This window comes from Symphalangus syndactylus, chromosome 9 (genome assembly GCF_028878055.3).
Source record: "Symphalangus syndactylus isolate Jambi chromosome 9, NHGRI_mSymSyn1-v2.1_pri, whole genome shotgun sequence".
NCBI classification, from domain to species: Eukaryota; Metazoa; Chordata; class Mammalia; order Primates; family Hylobatidae; genus Symphalangus; species Symphalangus syndactylus.
In genome coordinates this window covers 100967329-100993508 of record NC_072431.2, presented here as the reverse complement: position 1 = coordinate 100993508, position 26180 = coordinate 100967329, and the positions used below count along the sequence as shown (strand labels likewise).

Genomic DNA, 26180 nt, shown 5'->3' with positions numbered 1-26180 from the left:
ATGCAGTAACATTGAGGCATCTGCATTTTTGCTTTCAAAACCCAGTTGCTGCAGGCAAAATTTTAAAAGCCCGCCTTTTCCATTTTTAAATGATGACGTTATTACCAAAGCTAATTGTCATCTGAGACTTGTAAATTTTGAAGGCCTAAGTTGGTTAGATTGTTTTTTTGTGAGTTTTACTGAGTTTGGGGAGAAGAGTGGGAGGAAGCAGGAAACCCATTATTCCACGGGGTTGGATAAATGGGGCCCCACAGAGCTGCATTAACCTACAGGGCTTCTGTGTTCAAGACATAACCTTCTATTCTGCAAACCCCTCTGCCGTTTTCCTTAAACATACACTTGGAATAAGTGTTTGACGAGTAAATTAATGCGTTTGCATTCTTTCTTCATTCCGCCTCCTACCTGCAAAGACAGAACTGTAGTGTATGCCTTTCTTAGAAAAGCTGTGGACTTTAAATATTATCTCTGTTGAATTTTATCATAAAATAAAAAATACTCATTAACCTGAACTTCACAATCTTAACCTTTAGTACCTATGAAAAAGTTATCTACTAATTAAATAGTTTAAAGGGTATTGAAAGGGAAATGTTATTACTTAAGAGAGCAAAGGTTTTCTTCCAACTCAAAGTATATACTTTAAAATGGGGTGAAAAAGGGCAGCAGTGTTGAGGCTGCTAATCATGTTGGCTCAAGTCCAGCAGTTCTCAAATTTTGGTGTACACGAGAATCCTCTAGAAGGTTTGTTAGTACACAGAGTTCCAGGCCCTCTCCCATCATTTCTAGTACAGTAGGTGTGACCAGCGGCCCAGCTTCCCAGGAGATAGCTGATGTTGCTGGTCCAGGAACCACAGTTTGAAACCACTGGTCCAGGGAGTAGACGAGCACAGTTAAGTATATAAGGCAACTGGAGAACTAAGGCTAAATGACAGCGATTAATTAGATGTAATCTGTAATCATATACATGTGTATGTATGCGTGTGTATGTATATGTGTATGTGTATGTATATTTCCAGCATTTTTATACTGACTCTCCTAGAACATAAGCAAACTGCCCCTTAGGTGTTCTCTAAATAGTGATTGCTTTGGTGCGACATTTCCTCCCATTGTGGAGCTCCTTGCTGGCCCTTGCAGGCATTTCCCCTGCAGAGGAGGTGCTGCACAGTGGTTAGAGCGAGGGCTTCAAGGCCAGTGGCTGTGTGGCTGGGCCCTCCTAAGCCTCCTTCCCTTCCTTTGCATGCCGCCGGGTAGCATCTCATCTGCACCTTGTTCGAAACACCAGCTACCTCTGCAGCACCTCCTCTCCTGCTGGCTCCCCTGCCAGGGCCCCAGCTGCTTGCTTTCCCAAGCTGTACCTCACTCAATTCTGTGACCCCGCAGGACTTGCTGCAGCAAATGGGCTTTTGTATTTCCAAGGCATTTCATCAACATTTATTGAGAAAAGGAAGGAAGAAGTGTCTGTTCATGTCCTTCGCCCACTTTTTGATGGGGTTGTTTGTTTTTTTCTTGTAAATTTGTTTGAGTTCATTGTAGATTCTGGATATTAGCCCTTTGTCAGATGAGTAGGTTGCAAAAATTTTCTCCCATTCTGTAGGTTGCCTGTTCACTCTGATGGTAGTTTCTTTTGCTGTGCAGAAGCTCTTTAGTTTAATTAGATCCCATTTGTCAATTTTGGCTTTTGTTGCCATTGCTTTTGGTGTTTTAGACATGAAGTCCTTGCCCACGCCTATGTCCTGAATGGGATTGCCTAGGTTTTCTTGTAGGATTTTAATGGTTTTAGGTCTAACATTTAAGTCTTTAATCCATCTTGAATTAATTTTTGTATAAGGTGTAAGGAAGGGATCCAGTTTCAGCTTTCTACATATGGCTAGCCAGTTTTCCCAGCACTATTTATTAAATAGGGAATCCTTTCCCCATTTCTTGTTTTTGTCACGTTTGTCAAAGATCAGATAGTTGTAGATATGCGGCATCATTTCTGAGGGCTCTGTTCTGTTCCACTGATCTATGTCTCTGTTGTGGTACCACTACCATGCTGTTTTGGTTACTGTAGCCTTGTAGTATAGTTTAAAGTCAGGTAGCGTGATGCCTCCAGCTTTGTTCTTTTGGCTTAGGATTGACTTGGCGATGTGGGCTCTTTTTTGGTTCCATATGAATTTTAAAGTAGTTTTTTCCAATTCTGTGAAGAAAGTCATTGGTAGCTTGATGGGGATGGCATTGAATCTATAAATTACCTTGGGCAGTATGGCCATTTTCACCATATTGATTCTTCCAACCCATGAGCATGGAATGTTCTTCCATTTGTTTGTATCCTCTTTTATTTCATTGAGCAGTGGTTTGTAGTTCTCCTTGAAGAGGTCCTTCACATCCCTTGTAAGTTGGATTCCTAGGTATTTTATTCTCTTTGAAGCAATTGTGAATGGGAGTTCACTCATGATTTGGCTCTCTGTTTGTCTGTGATTGGTGTACAAGAATGCTTGTGATTTTTGTACATTGATTTTGTATCCTGAGACTTTGCTGAAGTTGCTAATCAGCTTAAGGAGATTTTGGGCTGAGACAATGGGGTTTTCTAGATATATAATCTTGTCATCTGCAAACAGGGACAATTTGACTTCCTCTTTTCCTAATTGAATACCCTTTATTTCCTTCTCCTGCCTGATTGCTCTGGCCAGAACTTCCAGCACTATGTTGAATAGGAGCGGTGAGAGAGGGCATCCCTGTCTTGTGCCAGTTTTCAGAGGGAATGCTTCCAGTTTTTGCCCATTCAGTATGATATTGGCTGTGGGTTTGTCATAGATAGCTCTTATTATTTTGAGATACGTCCCATCAATACCTAATTTATTGAGAGTTTTTAGCATGAAAGGTTGTTGAATTTTGTCAAAGGCCTTTTCTGCATCTATTGAGATAATCATGTGGTTTTTGTCTTTGGTTCTGTTTATATGCTGGATTACATTTATTGATTTGCATATGTTGAACCAGCCTTGCATCCCAGGGATGAAGCCCACTTGATCATGGTGTATAAGCTTTTTGATGTGCTGCTGGATTCGGTTTGCCGGTATTTTGTTGAGGATTTCTGCATCAATGTTAATCAAGGATATTGGTCTGAAATTCTCTTTTTTGGTTATGTCTCTGCCAGGCTTTGGTATCAGGACAATGCTGGCCTCATAAAATGTGTTAGGGAGGATTCGCTCTTTTTCTATTGATAGGAATAGTTTCAGAAAGAAGACATTTATGCAGCCAAAAAACACATGAAAAAATGCTCATCATCACTGGCCATCAGAGAAATGCAAATCAAAACCACAGTGAGATACCATCTCACACTAGTTAGAATGGCCATCATTAAAAAGTCAGGAAACAACAGGTGCTGGAGAGGATGTGGAGAAATAGGAACACTTTTACACTGTTGGTGGGACTGTAAGCTAGTCCAACCATTGTGGAAGTCAGTGTGGCGATTCCTCAGGGATCTAGAACTAGAAATACCATTTGACCCAGCCATCCCATTACTGGGTATATACCCAAAGGGCTATAAATCATGCTGCTATAAAGACACATGCACATATATGTTTATTGTGGCACTATTCACAATAGCAAAGAGTTGGAACCAACCCAAATGTCCAACAACGATAGACTGGATTAAGAAAATGTGGCACATATACACCATGGAATACTATGCAGCCATAAAAAATGATGAGTTCATGTCCTTTGTAGGGACATGGATGAAACTGGAAACCATCATTCTCAGTAAACTATCACAAGGACAAAAAACCAAACACTGCATGTTCTCACTCATAGGTGGGAATTGAGCAATGAGAACTCATGGACACAGGAAGGGGAACATCACACTCCGGGGACTGTTGTGGGGTGGGGGGAGGGGGCAGGGACAGCATTAGGAGATATACCTAATGCTAAATGACGAGTTAATGGGTGCAGCAAAACAACATGGCACATGGATACATATGTAAGAAACCTGCACATTGTGCACATGTACCCTAAAACCTAAAGTATAATAATAAAAAATAAATAAATAAGAAAAGGAAGGAAGAAAAAAGGAAAAGGAAGAAAGAGGGAGGAAGGAAGGAATTTTCCTAGGTTGCTCATTGTCTTCGTGACATTTTTTACTGTAACTTTTTTTTTTTGAGACGGAGTCTCGCTCTGTCCCCCAGGCTGGAGTACAGTGGCGTGATCTCGGCTCACTGCAAGCTCCGCCTCCTGGGTTCCCGCCATTCTCCTGCTTCAACCTCCCAAGTAGCTGGGACTACAGGTGCCCACCACCACGCCCGGCTAATTTTTTGTATTTTTAGTAGAGACGGGGTTTCACCATGTTAGCCAAAAGTAGAGAAAGATCCATTCGGTAGAAAACCTAGAAGTTATTTAGGTTGAACCATAATGCAACTGTTGATACCTGATAAGTTTTTGATTTGCAAAAATAAGGCAATTTCATGTGGTTCAAACTAATATCTATTTAATACGAAGGTATATGAATCCTGGTAAGAACAACACAGTTTGCAAGTTTTAGAATACAGTCCACTAGGAGTGGATACTAAGCTTGCAGTTTATATGCTCTGGAAGGCCCTCTTTAAAAAAAGCTAAGGCAAAATTACTAGTAAGATATTCTAGATGGGGCCACGGAGAGGCCCCTGCCTGAGAGAACCTTGGAACTTGAGCACGTGCTTCGGAGCTTCATAGTGAAGACACGTGCTAAGGTCCTGGCTTGAAGATGGCAGCTCCTAGGACAAGCACATGTGAGGCTGGAGAGTCGCTTCTGAAGAATCTGTAGAATAGCACACCCACTTGGCAGATAACTCACGTGCCAGAAATCCATACAGTCCGCTGAGCCAAGTGGAGAGACGAAGGGTTGCTGGAGCGCCTCGTTGGTTTTGAACGGTGCTATTTCCACGTCGGACAGACTTCAGAGGCAGACAGCTTGTCCTTTCGTGGAAGTTCTCACGTTCGTATGTTTCGTGCATTTTTCCCTCAGATGGGATGTTTTGGAGTGGAAGTGGAGCTAACTAAGTAAATGTAAGCCATGCCAGGCAGACACCCACGGAGGGAGCAGGAGCAGAAGCTGCGGAGACCTCTCAAGGAAGCGCGGGGAGGGGGCGTGATGCCAAGCGTGGAGTCCTTGGCATTTTCAGAAAAGTTGCTGAGGGGCTTGCAGGAGAGTTGTGAGATCCAGAAATTGCTATTTGACTGGGGAGTGGCAGGTGCCTTTATTGGGATGCTTTAAAGACATCCTAATTCCATAGTTAGCTGAGCCCAGCAAACACAAGCTCATATGTTAGGAGTGGATGTCGAGAAAATGAATTTTTTGTTTTGTTTTGTTTTTAAATCTGGAAGCATGGCTTATCTGATTGCCCTCTGGGCTTAGCGACAGCATACACCCCTTTGCGTGTTGTGTTCTGGGCCACAGCCTAGCTGCTACTTCCCTCAGTTTCCCTCTGTCCAGGGGCTAAGCTCACTAAGATTCATTGGTGGGATGTGGAAAGACCAGGACTCGTGGTCTCCTCCCTCGATTTTGGAACACGGAACGGCCAGACCTGCCAAGACGGTGCTTTTCTCCTTGGCGTGCCTAATTTAAGTGTTTAAAATGCAAGTATTTTTAAACAAATTTGACAACCACAGGATGTATCGATTAGCACTCTATGTATCTAGTAGCTCTGTCAGTCTAGCCTCGTGCTTGGTGAAACTCAGCAACATGAATATTCATTAATAAGCCCATAAGAAAGACTCCGATGAACTGAAATTCTGGATTTGGAAGGGCCAGTCAGGATGACTTCTTAGCGTACCAGTATGCAATGGGCACAAGGTGGCAGTTCTTTTTTTAAAATTTTCCGAGAACTGACAACTGTTAGGCCAGTCTTGGGTGTGCCTGTGTATAAAGTTTCTAGCAAACTTAGAGTCAGCTTTCTGGGGTAGACACTTCAAGGCTTTGTTTAATTGTTAGTTAGATAGTTAGAAATAATCACCACCAATTTACACCTAGCACGGTGTTCTGAATCTACTACCAGATTAAAACTCACTCTAGAGGTATTGGGAATACTGGATCTTCACATGCAAAGGAATGAATTTGGACTCTTACTTTACACCAAATACACTAACATTAAATTTATTAACTACCTACACATAAGACCTAAAATTATAAAACTCCTAGAAGAAAATATAGGGGAAAGCTTCATGACATTGGGGCTGGCAGTGATTTCTTGGATGTGACACCAAGAGCACAGGCAACAAAAGCACATATAGACAAAAAGGATAATATCAAACTTAAAATTTTCTATGTGTCAAAGGATGCAATCAACAAAGTGAAAAGGCAACTTATGGGATGGGACAAAATATTGCAAATCATATATCTAGTAAGGGTTTAATATCCATAATGTATTTTTTAAAACTCCTGCAACTCAACAACAACAACAACAAAAGTAAATAACCCAATTTAAAAATGGGCAAAGGACTTGACATTTGTCCAAAATGATGCCCAAATGGCCAACAATCATATGAAAAGATGCTCTACATCATTAATTATTAAGGAAATGCAAATGAAAACTACAAGGAAATATTATTTCACACCAGTCGGGTGCAGTGGCTCATGCCTGTAATTCCAGCACTTTGGGAGGCCGGGAGTTCCAGACCAGCCTGGCCAACATGGTGAAACCCCGTCTCTACTAAAAATACAAAAATTAGCCAGGCATGGTGGCACGCACCTGTAATCCCAGCTACTCGGGAGGCTGAGGCAGAAGAATTGCTTGAACCCAGGAGGCGGAGGTTGCAGTGAGTCAAGATCATGCCACTGCACTCCAGCCCAGGTGACAGAGTGAGACTCTATCTCAAAAAAAAAAAAAAATTATCTCACACCTATTAGGATAGCTACAATTTTAAAAAAAAAGAAAGTAACAAGTGTTGGTGTGGATGTGGAGAATTTGGAAGCCTTGTGCACTGCTGCTGAGAATGTAAAATGGTGCAGCTGCTATGGAAAACAATATGGCAGTTCTTCAAAGAAACAAAAATAGAATCACCATATGATCTAACAGTTCCATTTCTGGGTATATAGCCAAAACAATTGAAAGCAGGATCTCGAAGAGAAATTTGTATGCCCATGTTCATAGCAATTTTATTCTCAATAGCCAAGAGGTAGAAGCAACTCAAGTGTCTATGGATGGATGAATGAATAAAGAAAATGTGGTATAGACATGCAGTGGAACATACTTTAGCTTTCAAAGGAAGGAAACCCTGTCCTGTGCTGTAACATGGATGAACTTTGAGGACATTATGCTAAGTGAAATATGTCAGACATATTCTGTCTAAGAATATTTGTCTATGCTAAGACAAATACTGTCTTAATATGAGGTATCTAAAGCAGTCAAATTCACAGCAACAGAATGTGAAATGCAGAATGGTTGTCAAGGGCTGAGGGGAGAAGGAAATGGGGAATTGTTGTTCAACAAGTTTTAGTTTTGCAAGATGAAAAAGTTCTGGAAATCAGTTGCACAACAATGTGAATATGCTTAACACTACTGAACTGTACAGTTAAAACAGTTAAGATGATAAATTTTAGATTATATGGATTCTTTTCTTTCCTTCTTTCTTTTTTTTTTTTTTTTGAGATGGAGTTTTGCTCTTTTGCCCAGGCTGGAGTACAGTGGTGCCATCTTGGCTCACTGCAACCCCTGTTCCCCAGGTTCAAGCGATTCTTCTGCCTCAGCCTCCTGAGTAGTTAGGATTATAGGCACCCACCACCTAATTTTTGTGTTTTTGGTAGAGATGGGGTTTTGCCATGTTGGCCAGGCTGATCTTGAACTCCTGACCTCAAGTGATTCACCCGGCTCGGCCTCCCAAAGTGCTAGGATTACAGGTGTGAGCCACCATCCCGGCTATATGGGTTTTTAAATCGCAATTAAATTTAGAAAGAAAAACTATGTAGAGAAGCAGATGGTACCAACACCTTTCTTGTACTTTCAGTGAAGGTCAACTCAAGTTCATTTCTCTTGCCCAGTACCAGAGGTTGATCTGAAGCCAGCCTGTCTGAGACTCCACAACAGAGTCAGCCCCGCTAGGACTGTTCAGATCTTCAGCCTATCCAAGGGCAGACTCCCCAAATTAAAAATTGCCCCCCATTTCCTTCCTTTGGGCTACTTTAGTGCCTCTCAGAAGTGTCCTCAGGGAAACGGCTCTGGAAGGAAGTAAAAGTCAAGGCACAGCTGGTAAAAAGTTCTGTGCACAGAGGAATGTGAGGCTACTGGCTAAAAATGATTGGATTTCAAGTAGTCTTGCACCTGCCGCCCTAACCACACATAAGAGAAGTGACTATTGGGACAACCAAAGCTCCTTGATGCCTGAAACTCCTCCTGCTTTATTTCTTCATCTCCAAAGGGATTCATCCAGTGACTTCTTTTGGCAGGAACATTCTAGCTCAGAGAAGGTGAGCTGAAAATTAAGAATAGCTGTTTGAGGAGAAAGTGTGAGAAGGGCTCATAAACCTCTGAGATAGAATGTACGTGAATGTCCATGAAGGCAACCACATGCCTGTGACCATAAGTCACACGGGAAGGTGCTGGCCGATGGTTTGTATGAGAACACCCCCATCCTTGCCATGGCCACATTAAAAAGCTGTTTGAACACCGGCCTGTATGTATTGTGATCTTCTCTTTCAGAGGGGAAGATTTAAGGGACTTGAAAGCAGACAGCGTTTTCTACTGAAATGCTGTCAGGCAAGCTATGCACAGAACTTCCAGTCACATATTTGGTGACTATTAACATGGAAATCACCGAATATGGGTGTATTTTTATGCCACATAGGGACATAAAATTCCCTACTATAATAGAAAAATGTGTAGCGTTCTCCTTTGAAATATCTGTACTCTGTTTAAATTAGCAAGTATACATGGTCAGAATTCATGAATTTTGTTAGTTTTCCAAGCAAGGTTTTTTAAATGACTCTCTTCAGGGTCACGTGTGTTAGTTTTAAGGATGATTTTAGCACTTTTTATTATAATGAATCTTTTTTAAAAGAACGATGGAAGGTTGGGTGTGGAACTTCTTTCAGCCTGAGCTTTAAGCAGCCCTTTGAGTGACCTGATAGATGTCAAATACACACAGGTGCAGCAGCTGGCACCCGCCAGGTGTGTTATCAATTCCAGCCACTGGTATACTACTAGTTTTTAAGGTAGTTCCAGAGTCATGGTTAAAAAATGAAGTCTCTGACTGCGATGTTTCCTGCATGATCAAGGTCAAATTTTGAAGTCATTTTTCAGATCTAATAGACGGCCTCTCTCCCTGGCCACTCTCTGAGCAAAGTAGCCACAGCTGAGATTTTCCTCACAAATTAAATATATATATACTCAGAGAAGCAGTTGCTGATGTCTTCAAAAAAGGAGTATTTACTTAGAAAAGCAAAACAAATTAGTAAACTGCTTGCTTTACATAAATAAACTCTTTGGAATTATGTGGTATTTCTATGAGATGTCAGGGCTATTACCTGCGGTCAGATAAATTTGCATCTTACAAAGCTAACCAGGTTTCTTTTTCATAGGACTTCTCGGTGGGCTAGCATACCCCAGAAATCTCCCAGAGGGGCTGGAGGTTGAGCGGTTCCCACTTTTATCTGCCCATGGGAAGCTTTCAATGCTGGACATCTCTCAAACTAATGTTCTGAGGAACACACTTTGGGAGAAGTGGGGCAAATGCAAATGAAAAATAGAGAAAAAGCTTCCATGTTTAGGGGTGTGCTTCGTAACTTAACAGTGTTACAGCTCCTTTTTACATCCTTGACTTGTTAATTCTACTTCCTTCTTCAGGCTGCTTTTGACTTTGGCCTGTTCGTACCAAACCTTGCCTACCAAAGCGTTATATAAATTGCTATAGAAAAGATTTCAACTGAATTAGGAACACCAAAGAAATGCTTTCAATTCCCAGATTCATAGAATGTTAGCACCTAGGGTGGAGAAAAGAAGGAAATGACAGGGACGTTTATTTCATGCTTATGTCCCAGCCCAGTGATGGCCAGACTTGTCTCCCCTGACGATCAGTGGATGCTGGAATGCGCTGCTGCCCTTGCACGCTGCAGTACTGAAGGCTCATTCTCCCAGCAGCTGGGCAGGCTGCGGGCAGACGCCCCCAGGTGAAGGAAACTGTATTGTCCAAAGCCCACATCCAATGACTGTGTAACCTGAGGGTATAAAAGCTCAGCCTCTTTGCCGCAATTTGGGACAAGTCTGAAGGACCAGCCACACTTCAGAATTCCCTGGGGTCAGCTGGGGTTTTTGTTGAGACTGCCTTGCCACACCTCCCCCTGCCCAATCCTGCATCCTGTGCATGCCACTGGCCTCGGAATCTGCTTCCCAGAAAACCTGGCCAGCAACAGTTCTCCGGGAAGGATGAAATCTCAGGCTAAAACTGGAAGTGGAAAGTAGCCACTTTATTTTCTTTTTAATTCATTTTAATTTCCATCTCAAGCTTCCATTCTGCCTAATGGCAATATCATAGTCTTTGTCAATTTAGAGTAAATTCAGCCAGTTCAGGGATTCCCTCTCCCCACTTCCCCCTGGGCTTACATCTCCTTTCCATGGGACTTCAGGAGTTGTCATCTCTCTGTGCCAGAATCCACTGGGACATCCCATATCCTGGTTGCAGGCTGGTTTGTGGTCCATGCCCCATTTGTAGCTGCATCCTTTTTGGCTCAAATGCCAGGACTCACCTGGTGGCTACCTCTCAGTGCCACGTCCTTGCCACTCATAGCTGCAAGGGAAGGACCATTCTTCTGCCTCCGACTCATGGTGGGCTACTTGGGGATAATATGAGGTTGCCTAATTTGCCACTACAGAAATTGTTTGTTTATAGGGCAGAAAACCCACTATAGTAGAGTTCCATTGTTTAGCACTGAAGTATTGTTCAAAGTAAGTGATTTAGAGTTGTCCGGAATGTCCTAAAGAAGATGTTATTTTTTGGCGTCCCTGGGTGAAATAAAGGCCGTCAGACATGTTCTTCTGTAGAAATAGGTTTTAAATTAGTTCCATGCAACCTCCCACATTGCTTTAACATATCTTTATTGAGTACCTTCCATTTATGGCTTTGTTCAAGATGCCAGGGATGTAGTAGAGAAACACATAGGGAAGACCCTTGATCTCCCCAGTTTTTTTGTTTTAATAGGAATTTGGTCCCTATTAAACCAGGACATCTTCAGCAGTGATTTCAATATGAGGACCACAAACAAGACGGCATTTGCTTTCATTTCCCCTGTCAGAGTTAGGTGAGATTCCACTTTCAGTGGCCTCCCCCAAGGGAACGTCAGCACTACCTTCTGCTCAGTCAATTGTCACAACTGTTGACTCTCTAAACAGTCAGCAACTTAGACTTTCTCCATGAATTGGCAATGCACCGGCCACATCTGGCTGACAGACATGTTTTGACTGGTTTGTACATTGTTTTTAAAAATATTTTTAATTTTGGAGATTTTACAAACATTTGTATTTCTAGTTTCTCTTTTTTAAAAAAAAAAATATCTGGTAGGCCAAAGTTCACAGCCTCATATGGCAACGAACTTAACCAAAGTAAGTACTGCCTCGTCTACCCCGCTGCCTTCAGATGGGGCAGGTGCTTTGCAGTTCAACACAGTTTGGTCAGACAGCCACCCTCCCTCACCTCCTTTACCCTCTGGCCCCTGGAGGCCTATTCCTGGAGGATTTTGTCTTTTTTTTTTTTTTTTTTTTTTTGAGACGGAGTCTCACTCTGTCACCCAGGCTGGAGTGCAGTGGCACAATCTCGGCTCACTGCAAGCTCCGCCTCCCGGGTTCATGCCATTCTCCTGCCTCAGCCTCTCCGAGTAGCTGGGACTACAGGCGCCCGCCACCATGCCCGGCTAATTTTTTGTATTTTTAGTAGAGACGGGGTTTCACCGTGGTCTTGATCTCCTGACCTTGTGATCCGCCCGCCTCGGCCTCCCAAAGTGCTGGGATTACAAGCGTGAGCCACTGCGCCCGGCCGAGGATTTTGTCTTTACGTTAATCAAGGCTGACAAAGCTGCATCCTGGGGCTTGTGATTCTGGCCCCACCTACTATAGTATTTACGTGACCGAGCTTCGGCTTGGTGCTTTGCACCTGCATCAAGAGATTTGACAAGCAGTGGATGTAGGTGACTCACACGCTGTTGATTGTGATGTGGACTGTTTCACACCCTTAACAACCATCTCTATGACAGCCATTGGTGTTGATTGAGAGATCTCACTCGTTCGCTCTCCCTCTAGCAATGATAGGATGCAAGACCCAGCCCCCTGTGGTTGAGTGAGGCCGTATGGCACTTCAGACCAGTAAAGTATGAAAGGAGATGATGTACATTTCCAGATGAGCACATTTTCTGCCTGTGCAAGATGCCCAGAGCTGTCTTCTCCTCCCACTACCGCAATCAGCAGCGTCCAAGATGGTGGCTGCTGCCAGCTGAGTCCCGGAGGGAGGAGACACAGAGCAGACCCCCAGCTGAGGAACAGAGGACATGGAGCATGAGTGAGATGCAGATCTTGGTAGATACGAGTAACTCAGGTTTTGGGCTCTTTTGACCCTGCAGCATGCCCTAGCCTGTACTGAGTAATACAGTCCATAAAAGAGACTTCTCCAGGAGTCCTGGGAAAAATTCTCCTCAGAAGCTGGTTTCCACTTATCTTATGGATCCTAAGAATCTTCTTTAGCTTCTGGGAACTTTAGACCTAACTGTAGCAAAAGTGGGGTATTTGAGTAGGTGTTCTGACTTTTCGCCTGGTTTAATCTTATTTTTTCTACTTCTTGTCATATTGTAAGTAGGCTATGATTTTTTTAAAGGAAGATCAGTACTGTATATAAAAATAAATTATTATATTGATATAATTTACTTTCAAATACATGTATATGTCTCCCTTGAAATAATTTGTACTGATATAAAACAATTAAAACCCTGAGAATTTGCTGTACATATCTTACAGGGTGTGTGCATGAATGTGGTATTTAACTCCTGGGACTTAGCCAGAACTTCTTTTTAATAGTGGACCTTGGGCCGGGCGTGGTAGCTCACGCCTGTAATCCTAGCACTTTGGGAGGCCAAGGCGGGTGGATCATGAGGTCAGGAGTTCAAGAACAGCCTGGCCAACATGGTGAAACCTGGTCTCTACTAAAAATACAAAAATTAGCTGGGCATGGTGAGGCATGCCTGTAATCCCAGCTACTTGGGAGGCTGAAGCAGGAGAATTGTTTGAGCTCGGGAGGCAGAGGCTGCAGTGAGCCAAGATCCTGCCACTGCACTCCAGCCTGGGCAATAGTGAGACTCTGTTTCAAAAAAGAGTGGACTGCAAGAGAGGTTAATGGATTGTAGGACATTGGGATTTTTGCATCAAAAATGTTGCCTTTAGAAATATCTTACCTTTTCTATGGTTAATAATAATAAACAATTATGGACCAGTAGTTTAAAGTTGCCAGTGGTAAAGTGGAAATATTTATAAGGAAATGTGTGGTTTGAGTTTCTTTTATATATTTATTTTTGTTTGTATAGGAGAATTTGCTGGTATTTAGGGTTATTTGCCATTAGTTGCTTGAAGTAGTGACAACTGCCCCTAGATTCCTTCCATGACCTTTAACCCTAGCAAAGGCATTCTTGCTTAAAAAATGACATGAGACATATCCAGTCTCTCTGGAGTTACCTTCACTACTAGTTTTCTATTGCTATGTAACAAATTACCATAAACTTAACAGGTTAAAACAGCACTCAGATATTCACTCAGTTCTGTAGGTCAGAAGTCCAGCAGACTCATCCAGGTTCTCCACTCAGAGCATCACAAGGCCCAGTTAGGCATGGACCAGGCAGACTCTAATCTAAGGGCTCTGGGGAGGAATGCACTTCCAATCTCATTCAAGTTATTGGCTGGATTCATTTCCTTGAGTTTGTAGATTTGAGCTCCTTACTTCCTTGCTGGCTGTCCACTGGGGACTGGCCTTTGCTTCCAGTGGCTCCCGTCTTCCTTCTCACATGGTCCCTCCATCATCACGTCCATCTGTCAGTGTCAAGTCTTTTTCATACTCTTAATCTCTCTGACTTCTCCTTCTGCCCACAGCTGGAGAAAACTCTCTGCTTTTAAAGGATTCATGATTATCTGGCTGGGTGCAGTGGCTCATACCTATAATCCCAGCACCTTGGGAGGCCAAGGTGGGTAGATTACTTGAGTTCGGGAGTTCCAGACCAGCCTGGCCAACATGGGGAAGCTGTTTCTCTACTAAAAATACAAATATTAGTGGGGTATGGTGCACATGCAGTAATCCCAGTTACGTGGGAGGCTGAGGCACAAGAATCTCTTCAACCTGGGAGGCAGAGGTTGCAGTGAGCTGAGATCATGCCACTGCACTGCTAGCCTGGGTGATAGATTTAAGACTGTCTCAAAATAAATAAATGATAAAGGATTCATGATTATCCACCTAGATCACCTCCCTGTCTTTAGGTCGACTGATTACATCTGCAGAATCCCTTTTACTATAAACATAATCATGTAACATAATGTCACGTGGCATAATCAGGGGAGTAACTTTAGGTGTCAAAGGTCATAGGGGGCATCTGAAATTCTGCCTACCACATCCTCTATCCACTCTGCTACCTCGCTTCCATAGTCTTTGGTAACTGTATTTCTCCTGTTTATCCCCTACCAACTCCCATCCAAACTGGTTGCTACTCATATATCTGTTGAGCAAGCGAGCTATTAGTTCAGGTGTATATTTTTTATTCTTTTTTTTTTTTTTTTTTTTTTGAGATGGAGTCTCACTCTGTTGCCAGGCTGGAGTGCAGTGGCGCCATCTTGGCTCACTGAAACCACCGCCTCCTGGGTTCAAGCAATTCTCCTGCCTCAGCCTCCTGAGTAGCTGGGACTGCAGGTGTGCACCACCATGCCCAGATAATTTTTGTATTTTTAGTAGAGACAGGGTTTCACCGTGTTGGCCAGGTTGGTCTTGATCTGTTGACCTCATGATCCACCCGCCTCAGCCTCCCAAAGTGCTGGGATTATAGGCATGAACCTCCGCACCCGGCCATTTTTTATTCATGTTTATGTGACATGTTTGGAATAGGTGATGCAAGATGGTGATGAGAAATATTTGGGTAAGGTTATAGGCAGCATGGCAAAGTAATTGGGAGTACTTGGGAGCACAAACTCTGGAGCTAGCTAGACTCGTTTACTAGTTGTATGACTTTGGATAATTCACTTAATCTCTCTGTGCCTCAGCTTCCTCGTCTCTAAAATGGGGACTATAATAGCAACAGCTTGGCAGGATTGTTGAGAGGAGTGAATGAGTTAGTAGAGTGCTTAAACAGACCTGGCACAGGGTTACTACCACATGAGTAAGCATTTTAATTAGAATAATGCCAGATGCTATAACACACACATTCCCAAATCTTAGTGGCTTAATGCAGTCAAAGGTCATTTCCCACTTGCATCATGGTCCAATGGGGATGTTTCTGGTTGGGTTGCATTGTTTGTGGTCATTTAGGAACCCAGACTCCTAACATCCTACGGCTCTCTCTCTAAATCACTAGCTCTCAAAGTAGATCCAAGAACCCTGGGTTCCCTGGGACCATTTCAAATTCAGACTGTTTCCACAAGGCCCTCCTTTTCCAACTGTGTCTCTGCAAAAGTCTAGATTTTTTTTCATATTCTTTAACCAACAACATAACAAGTGAAATATAGAACCAGATGTGAGAATCCAACTGTCTTCTATCAAGTTAGATAACAAATAGATTTGCAAAAATGCGACATAATGCTACTTTTGTCGTTTTTTTGTTTGAGCCAATATGCTTAATTTTTATTTAAAAACTACTTATATTAGCATGTAGGGCCCATAAAATTTATATTTTTATGTTTTTAATACATTAATATTCTGAAGTTTTCTTGGTAAGTATAAACAGATGCAACCCACAGAAGCAAAAGCTTTTTGGGGTCCTAAATAAAGACTATAAAGAGGTTCTGAGACCAGAGTTGGAGATGCAATGATGTAAATCCTGAGAGGCTTTTCTGGTCAGCTGGAAAATGAGTCTCGCTGGGCCACACTGGGGAGGTTTCTGTGGGCCAGTCCTGGAAGTAGCACATCATTTCCACTTGCATTTTCATTGAGTGGGGACTATAACTGGCTACTGCTCAAGAGAAAGCAGAAATGCATGGGTCACCACCTCCCAATCTTTACAGTAGTTGACTGTTTTCAAGAGATTATTGGCTTTTGCCCTATGCATATCACAAGTATCTTGTTTACGGTTCTCCAAGAGCAATAACATTTGGTTTCATGTACTCAGACCACTTCAGAAAATTCTAGAATGAGCCTAGTTTTTGCGTTAGTCATTTGGAAGTTGGCAGACACTTATCTGAAATAGCTATGCATTTAACCAAGTAAGTAAAAGAAGAGATATCAGTCTTTTTAAAATCAGGTGGTATTGCAGTAAGAGTGAAATAGTCTATAAACATTTCTGATCTCCTTTGAAACTAACAGTAAGAGATGGCGAGAACTAAATTTAGAGGCTCTTTTGTTTGTTTTGTTTTTGGTTTGCTTTGATATCTGTTACCAGTTATATAAAATCTACTTTATAAGTTGAGAAATCGATGACCTTTGACAAGCAACATCACAGGTTGCCCATCTTACACTTTTTGGAACAAAGCATGAGTTACACACACACACACACACACACAGACACACACACACACCCATACTTCAAGGTTCAGTTCCCTGGAATATGTGTTCAAGGTTCAGTTCCCTGGAAAATGTGACTGAGTTTTATACTAAAGCTTTGAGAGCAGGACTTGAGTGGGTCCTAGTACAGACCTAGGTAAAATTATAAGGTAGAAATTTGATTTTTATATTTGTTGTGACTAGATTAATTTTAGATGTTTATATTACATATAAATTTGGAAATGTGTCTAACAATATGGTGTACTTTTGTGCTATATATGGACTTTATTATATATAGGAACCCTTGTGTAATTAGTGTATAGCTATTTAAGCTTCATAGCTATATCTTTGCCTTCATATGCTGTTTGTGTTATAATTAATTGGCAGTATAAGACCTCTGTAAAGAATATAAGCATGCTGTTCCAAGGAGAAAAGGTAAATCCACTTTAGGATGCTCCCCTTTAGGAAGCCATTTCTATTGGACTTAGAAAGAAACACGCTTTGCATAGGATATACTGCTTAATATTTTCTTAGAGTTTAAAGGTAGCAAATCTTTGTTGAGTAAGAGTCCAGCTAAAAGATTTAAACCGTGCAGGGCATTTGTTGTTTCCTGAACAGAAAGGCCAAGACGTGGTGGTTTCAGGATGCATTGGAGCTGATGGTTTTGTCATGGACCCAGGCTCTTTTCATTGCCTGTCTGCCAGCCCCACCACATGGCCTGCCCCCTTGATTTGGTCAACAAGTGCACAGGAAGATTGCTGTTCCATCACAGGTGTTAAAAGCTTTAGACAAATTAAATTTAACGGAGTTTAGTTGAGGAAAGAATGATTCTAGAATCAGGCAGTCCCTAGAACCAGAATAGGTTCTGAGTGACTCGGGGCTGCCACGTGGTCAGATAACATTTATGGACAGCAAAAAGAAAGTGATGCACAGAAAATGGAAGTGAGGTGCAGAAACAGCTGGATTGGTTACAGCTGGCCCGTGGCCTTTTTGAGCCTGCTTTAAACAACTGGCCACATTTGGTTGGCTGAAGCTCAGCTCTGAGAGTAGTTTACACATCAAAAAGTCTGTTTACACATCAGAGTAGGTTACCATTCACTATGTACGGAGATGAGACACCTTTAGGCCAAACTTAAAATATGTATGAAGGCAGTTTTAAGCCAAGCTTAACTTAACAGAGGCATCACGTGACAATGTCCTAAGCAGAGGGTAAGAAGGGTGATAGCAAAAAAAAAAAAGGGACTTCTCCATCCCTCCCTTTACAGGAGAAAGCCTCTCCCCAGCGGACTTTCCCTCACTGACCCCTGCTCTGTCACATGCCCTCCTGTAGGCCAGTCATTGACAAAGTGAACAAGGAGCCATAATTGGCTTGGACTGTTCTTAGTCAATTCCTGGGATCGTTGCATGTCGCTGCCTAAGCCTAGTCAGGGTCCTGCTGGCAAGTAAGAAAGGGAGAGTAGCTGGGGGCGGGGGGGTGCAGAGATTCTGCCCCCAAGCCTAACCAGTAAACGTACCTGGTATAGGGAACACCCACGACTCAGAATATGATCAAAGTGCAACTGTCCAATTAAAATCCTTACATTTAGGGAAGTTTTGCCCCTGCTTCTGGGATAAATGCTGTCATGCCCCCTGACTTTTCTAGCCACTTGTAGCTAATAGAAGGCCCTACCATCACTTTCAATCTCAAAATACATGCTTATTTTGACAATCAGAATTCCTAGTCCTGAATAATACTAGAAAATCCAAACTGGATTATAGAGTTAAATCTCTCCTCCCTCAGCCACGGCCAACTTGGGGAGGGTGCCTGCTGCCTGGCAAGGGATGAGATCAGCTTCTTCCCTCCTACTTCACCCTTGTTCCCTAGCTCACTGCCCATAGGGTAGGGATGCAAAGAGCGGGGAGAGTAGTTCTTCCTTGACCGATACCATCCTAAGAAGGCTTCACACTTACTGGGCAAGATGGGCACATTTGTGGGTTCTTAGAAGGTTGTTCCACTAGACCTCTCTGACTGCAGTTCTTGCAACAGAAGAAATACATAAGTGGCAATATAACTTCTTCTAAACTGTCTGCTAAACCGGACAGTGAAAGTGGGAGTGAATGGGGCAGGGGTAGTCATGATTTCACCAGGGCAACAGTCATGAACAGAGACCATCCAACACCTGTATTGGGCAATCAGGGAGGAGGGCAACGGGGCCACCTTAGCAATGCACTGATTCTCCAGTGGCCACACTCCCATCAGCCCCTGCTTTTCCAACAAAGCACTCTCTTTTCAAGTCCCTTAACCTTCCAGATGGTCCTGATGGCCTGATTTTGAGAAATGCTCAGTTAGGTGGAAATGCTGTTGCTTTCCAGATAGGGCCCTCTCATCTCACCCTGTGGGCTGACAGCCTTGGGATCTCACCCTAAGATGGCTCAGGTAGCCTCAACTTCGGTTAAGTTCCTTCCATTTCTGCAGGATTTAGGGGTTTGGGACTCACAGCTGAGTGGATCAAAAGAATCTCCTTATGAATCCTTTCCTAGTGTTCAACCACCCTCCCTGTTTTTTTTTTCACTGCCAGTGTGAGTGTGGGGTCTAAGAGTTGTGAACTGGTTTTCCCTGGTTCCTTTGATACCCTGCCTTTCGATGGTGTGCCTCACCGTGAAATTCCGTAGTTATTCCTATGGCGAAACATTCAGTCATAACATCCTGACCCAGAAGCATGAATGATATGTCTTGCTATAATACGGTGATGTCCCAATAAGCTATTGGCATTCTTCAGGGCTCCAAGTTCCCGCAAGGGATAGCCCAAGGCTAATACCTTTTCTAGTCTAGTATTGTTTGCTATTCTCTTCCTGCTGTCAGCTATGAACTCTACCCACTGCCCTCTCCCCGTAATTTGTCTCCAAGTTTGCTGATCAGGGCAACCCAGAAAGAAATGGAGCTTTTCAAGGTTGGCCAATTAAAGGATCCTAACTCAGAGATCTACACTGTACTCGCCTACTAAGCCATAAGTACAATGGAAGTGTGGGTATGTGCTGGAAGGAATCGACATCATTAGTAAATACATATGGAAATGTGATCCATTTCACTGTACCTGGCAGAACTGTATTTAATAGTTTTAGACTGAAGAACAGAGGACAAGAGATGTAAAATCATTTTATAATGATCCCTGGATTATTTTGGACTAGCTATGCATCACGAGTAATCCTGGTTTATCTCTCGTTGTTGTTTTGTTCATCGTTAGGGTATTTTCAGCAGCTGTCCCTGGCCTTTTGGAATATAATTATGTTTTTCTCTGGAGCTATAATTTGTCTGCTGCAACCAGAAGAAAAAGGTTTGTGTGGAACCAGAGCTGACAACTGGGAGGCTGTAGCTCCGGCATTCCTCTGTTGGCAACAGCTCTGTAATTCCTAGTGTATAAAAAGACATTCCAGAAAATGGTTACCAAAAAGAATTCTTGCACGGATATAGTTTTTCCATCAGAGGGATCAGCTCTTACTGGCAGGAGTGCTTTATTTAGGGCTATTTCTTTCATTCAGTGTTTAAGTCAGCAAACACTGCACGTGTCCCTATAATGCCAAATGCACAGTGCTACATGCCGTGGGGGGAGATATTTTTTTGTTACACTTTGGCAAAAAGTGATGTGTACACAAAGAAATAGAATACAAAGTCGTAGTTGCTTTATGTTCTATTGTGATAAGGTCTGGAAACCCAAGAAGGGCCTTTGGGGTCAAGGAAAATCTTGTGAGTGAAATGGGATTTGAAAGACGTGTAGAACTGGGAAGGACTGGGCTGAAGGGAGTTGGCAAGAACCAAGGTCACGGAGGTAGGAAGTACCAGTGTATTTTCCTTGTCTTGACCATAAGTGATTATTTATATTACAGTGACTATTTAATGGATATAGACTTTTTAGAGTGAAATGAGACATACAGGAATAAACCAGATGTGTCGTGGACAAACGTAGATGTAGAGTTGCCTGATCTAGAAACAACCTTACCGGGCCGGGTACAGTGACTCACGCCTGTAATCCCAGCACTTTGGGAGGCCAAGGCAGGTGGATCACCTGAGGTCAGGAGTTCGAGACCAGCTTGGACAACATGGCGAAACCCCGTCTCTACTAAAAATACAAAAAAGTTAGCTGGGTGTGGTGGCACATGCTTGTAATCCCTGCTAGTCGGGAGGCTGAGGCAGGAGGATTGCTTGAACCCAGGAGACGGAGGTTGCAATGAGCCAAGATCATGCCACTGCACTCCAGCCTGGGTGACAGAGCAAGACTCCATCTAAAAAAAAAAAAAAGAAGGGAGAGGGGGAGGAAGGGAGGAAGGGAGGGAAGAAAGACAGGAGAGAGGGAGGGAGGGAGGGAGGAAGGAAGGAAGGAAGGAAGGAAGGAAGGAAGGAAGGAAGGAAGGAAGGAATCTACCTTACAGTTCTCTGTTAACCACGACTGAAAGATAAGCCGGTAGTGTGTCCTGCATGTGCACCAGCCTCTGAGGATCTTCCCTCTTGGACATCTTTTCTTCCTCTCCTAATCTGTACTCTTTTCCTTGGTAAAATGAAAAGTGTACTAAGATAGATTAGGTGGTAGGGGTTTTGTACCTCACTGGGAAAGCCTATGCAGTTTCACTTTCTTTTGTAAGTATCTACATTCTTTGCCCCGCATCACCACACTAATCAGCTAGATGCTGCTAATGTGGTTCTGATTATAACTCGTCTACATCCCAGAGAGTTAGGAGTGTCTGTAACCCATGTTCTCTGCCATGAGAAATGTAAAGGCCCTTTGTCAGTTTCTTCAGGCTGCTATAGCAGATACCATGAACTAGGTGCCTTAGAACAACAGACCTTCTTTTTTTCTTCTCAATTCTGGAGGTGGGAAGTCAGAAGTCAGGTATTTTCTGGGCCATGCTCTCTCTGAAGGCTCTAGGGGAGGATCTTCTCTGGCCTCTTCCTAGTTTCTGGTGGTTGCCAGCAGTCCTTGACTACCTCATTCCAATCTCTGCCTCCACTGTCACATGGCATTTTCTTTGTGGGTCTCTGTGTACAAATTCCTCTTTCCCTATAAGTAATCCTGTCATTGGATTAGGGCCTATCTTAATCCAATATGACCTCATCTTAACTTTATTACATCTGCCAAGATCCTATTTCCAAATAAGGCCATAGTCACAGGTACTGGGGTTGAATATATCTTTTGGAAAAGGTCTAAAGACATAGTTCTTTCCCTCAGAAACATGTCATGTACAGTATTTGGAAAAGATATTAACAGGCCAGCACAGCGTCTCATGCCTGTAATCCTAGCAATTTGGAAGGCCAAGGCAGGCAGATAGCTTGAGGACAGGCATTTGAGACCAGCCTGGGCAACATGGCAAAACCCCATCTCTACAAGGAATACAAAAAATTAGCCAGGCATGGTAGCATGCACCTGTAGTTCCAGCTACTCAGGAGCTGAGTTAGGAGGATGGCTTAAGCCCGGAAAGTCAAGGCTTCAGTGAGCCAAGATTGTACTACTGCACTCCAGCCTGGGCAACAGAGCGAGACCCTGTCTCAAAAAAGAAACAAAAACAAACAAAAAAACCAACCAGATCATAATGAGAGAATGAAAACTAGAAGCCAGTAAACATATCCATCTGTTCATCAATTATTTTTTAAGAGCCAAATGAGAGAAACCAAAAGTGAATGGTTTAGGAAAGGAGAGCGATTTCCAAAGCGTGGGCTCTGGACCAGAGACCAACAGCTTCTGCATCACCCGGGGAACTGTTAGAAATGCAAATACTTGGGACCCAGCTCAGACTTTCTGAGTCAGATACTGTGGGGGTCACATGTCACTTAATGACGGGGATACATTCTGAGAAGTGTGTCATTAGGTGATTTTGTCATCATGCAAACACCATAGAACGTACTTACACAAAGTAGGTGGTAGAGCCCACTACATACCTTGGCTGTATGGTATGGCATATTGCTCCTAGGCTACAAACCTGTGCAGCATGGTACTGTACTGAATTCTGGGGGCAACTATAACACAATGGTGAGTATTGTGTATCTAAATATATCTAGACACAGACAAAGTTAAAATTATAATATTACAGTTAAAATTATAATATTATAATGTTATGGGACCACCATGGTATATGGGGTCTGTTATTGACCAAAGTCATTATTGCGGTACATGACTAAATTTTAATAAGCCCTCCAGGTAACTCTGATACAGGCCGTTGGTTAAGAACCACCAGTCTAGGAATTCAGAAAAAGCACTTTTCTTCAAGCTGGAGTGGATAAAACTGCCAGCAGCAGCCAAATAAATCATTAAGCTGAGAAAAAAAATTATGCACACTTCTCTAAATCCTATTGGAAGAGCTTCCTTTTTTTTTTTTTTTTCCTTTTTTCATGTTTTGGATCATGAGAAGGGGTGAAAGTTGGATTCTAGGAGATAATCGGCCCAGAATTTTAACTAAGGTGTGGAATGAAGCAGTCTTCTTTCACTAGATTTTGCTCGCCCTAAAGATGCAACATCTGCCCTGTAAACACAAATGCAGCATGCAGCATGCATGGCAAGCCCTGGAATGTCGCCTCAAGTTGGAGACCATAGAATACTAGAGAGGCACACCCAAACCTTTGCATTCCCTCCAGCCCTGGGGATCTCCTGAAAGGGCATATTCTGGTTGGGTGGGACTGGGCTGGGGTTCAAGATTCTGCATCTCTCAGCAGCTCCCAGGGATGCTGGGCTGCTGATCCAGAGACCACACTTTGACCAGTAAGACTAGGGAGCATGTCAAGGACTCCAGTACCTATCCACAATTTTTTAAGTAGGTGAATTGGCTTTTATATACCTATGCTTATATTTGAATATTTTGTTTGAATATTGACTATATGGGGAAAAAAGCTGCCAACTTATAGGTGCTCAACAAGCATTTGTTAAGGTATAGTTTTGACCTTGGAGTTTCATTTCAGTCCCCGTTGTCCCCAGCTCGGCTATGTGAAGGGCACCCTGACCCTGGACTAAAGAGAGGCAGCCCTGCCTTCTGATTCTTAATGGCATTTGGTCTCATGCACTTTCAAGGATTGTGCCTGGTGACACCCCCAAAAAGTATTTGAATTCTCCAAAGACAGACTATAGACCAAACCGTTTGTCCCCTAAGTTATTAACCAATCATGTGAATATAAACCAACAAATTTCTAATACTTCTGATTCTCTCTTAATTGGGATATTTGAATAAATAACTTCCAGTGTACATTCAGTGAAATAGGTTCCTAAGTATTGGGCTCACAGTACACATTCACAGAATTCCCAGGGTCTTAAACTTTTATATTCCAGTCAATCCTAACCTTTTTTTTTAAGCTACACTTTAATATCAGGTTATTGGTTCTTATTAAAATTAATAACAGTAATAATAAAATTTACTCTTTGATCTTACTGTTACATAATATGCTCACTGAATGATAAGTAGAGGGTACAGATAAGCAAAAAAGATAATAAAGGTTTTTGAAATCCACCAGAGATACTATTTCCTGCCAATGTCTACATCTATGTAAATATATATTTCTTGTATCTTTAAATTTTAAATTTTTCAATATTTTATTGCCATATTCTTACACAAGTTATTTAAATATTACATCTTCATTGTACACAAATTAGACAATAAAGATTTAAGAAAACATTTGTTGAGCATCTGTACCTGACCTAGTAGAGATTTCCAAGGCCATATACTGGTGCATATCTTCCCAGCATTTAAGATATCTAAAACCATAATAGGCCAAAAACCTTAAGAATCCAAAAGCAGCTTCTTCCTGCTAAGAGGCTTAGCATAATTTCTCTCCTGGGTAGATAACTCTTTGCTTAGGGAAAAAAAAATACCTATATAGATTATTTAGAAAGAAAAAGCCTTCCGAGCAGTCTGAAAAAGAAAGGAATAAAATAAAAAGCTATTATATCATTTATGTTTAAGTTAAATATACAAATATATATACATGGAGCCTGGAGGGGTCAGAGCAAGAGGCTAGAGCTTCGTTGGGGTGTCAAGGTCAATAAGAATGGCTGAAGAGCTTTAAGAACCCAGGTGTCTAACATATAATTTTGAGTGGATTTCTAGATGATACTTTAACGAAGCTGTCCCTCTTGGTCTTACCTCACCCTTATCTCTTAGTCTAGTAAAATCTGCAACACATGTAGATTTGAGAGTGGAACATATGGGGATAATGATGATGTCTGTCATGGATACTGGTTGGCAGAAAAGGGGGACGGTCAATGAAGGGGTAAGACACAGAGCAGCGTGCAACTCTAGCCAAAGCAGGAAGCAGTTCCCAAGGGGGCATACCCCACACCAGCTCCCAACACCCAGAAGTAGCTAGAGAACCATTTAAATTTTTTACCTATTGAAATAAACACTATGCAGATTCAAGAGATTCATGCAGTTCTACTTAAATCTTAACCATAAAATAACGCTAGAATCTTATTATTTGGCAACTCAAAGGCTGTTTTTTTTCTTTCTTAGCAATTTGTTCTGAACATATTTCTAGATCACCAAATAACCTTTAACAAAATCATTTTTAATGGCTGTGTAGCAATTCACTGGATGGATGCACTGTAACTAATTTAACTACCCTCTATGGTTAGATGTTTAAGTTCATTCTTTTTTTTTTTCCATATTAGAAGCAACTCTGCAATGAACATCCTTGTAGCTAAATCATTGCAAATGTTCAACTATTTCCTTAGATTAAATTTCAGATGTCTATTTTACACATTTGCACTCATATTAAGATGGATAGCCAATATAACTTTACCTACTTTGCACTGTTTGGGAACCTCTTTCCTCTCCTCTTATGCCATGAGATCATGTGATTTTTGTCCTGTTTTATTTTGTTTTCAGGAAATATCCCTTCATATTTTGTATCTCCCTTTGGAACATTCTGTTTTAGATAGCCATTACTGGTTGATTAAACAACCTTTGTTGAGAGTAATATTAGAAACAGTTGTACATCGTAGAAACAATTGTTTAGAACTATTCACAATATTATTTTGAATTCATCTTCAAATGTTGGAGAGGCACTGATACTGTTTTCCTATTATCTTAGTTTCACTGATTCACTGACTAGTCTATAACCAGAGATGCCTGTTTACCTCATATCTATCAGAGGGCTAATGAATGTGACATTTGCCTCATTAACCTATTATTTGTCCTACAAAACCTACTGTTTCTTGAGAGTCTGCTGCATACCAGGCCTATTGAGATTTTGCCAGTATTGGTTTTCAGAGGACAAAAAGGAGACTTCCCTAGTTGTGCAGAACTAAACATTCTTGTGTCATAATATTGTCATCATGATTATTTACACATATGTGGGTGCCATTGAAATAGAAAACCAGAAGCCAAACTGGACATGTAGTGACAAGGACTTAATCTTTTTCAGCCTGGTATTCTGGGTACTTAGGATGGAACTTTGCCTGGCATATAACAACCATTCGGTAAAATTGTTGAACTGAATTTAACTGGCTTCTTTCTGTTCCTTGACTCTGCCATGTTCATTCTCGCCTTAGAATGGCTTTGTGTGCCTGGTGTTCTCTGCC

The 26180-nt window shown here is 42.1% G+C and overlaps 1 protein-coding gene across 5 annotated transcripts in view; it reads left to right on the top strand.

Annotated features, from left to right (window-relative positions):
- The window catches only part of CHN2 (chimerin 2), a 328135-nt gene that overhangs the window by 225326 nt on the left and 76629 nt on the right, over positions 1 to 26180 (top strand). Inside the window, exon 1 of one of the 5 annotated variants that reach the window (XM_063609712.1) lies at positions 11843 to 12503. The exons of the other annotated variants lie outside the window; for them this stretch is intronic. Within the exon in view, the coding sequence (XP_063465782.1) occupies positions 12354 to 12503 (150 nt within the window). The 5' untranslated portion in view covers positions 11843 to 12353. Of the gene's footprint in view, positions 1 to 11842; positions 12504 to 26180 lie in introns of those variants that run through there. 5 annotated transcript variants of the gene reach the window in all.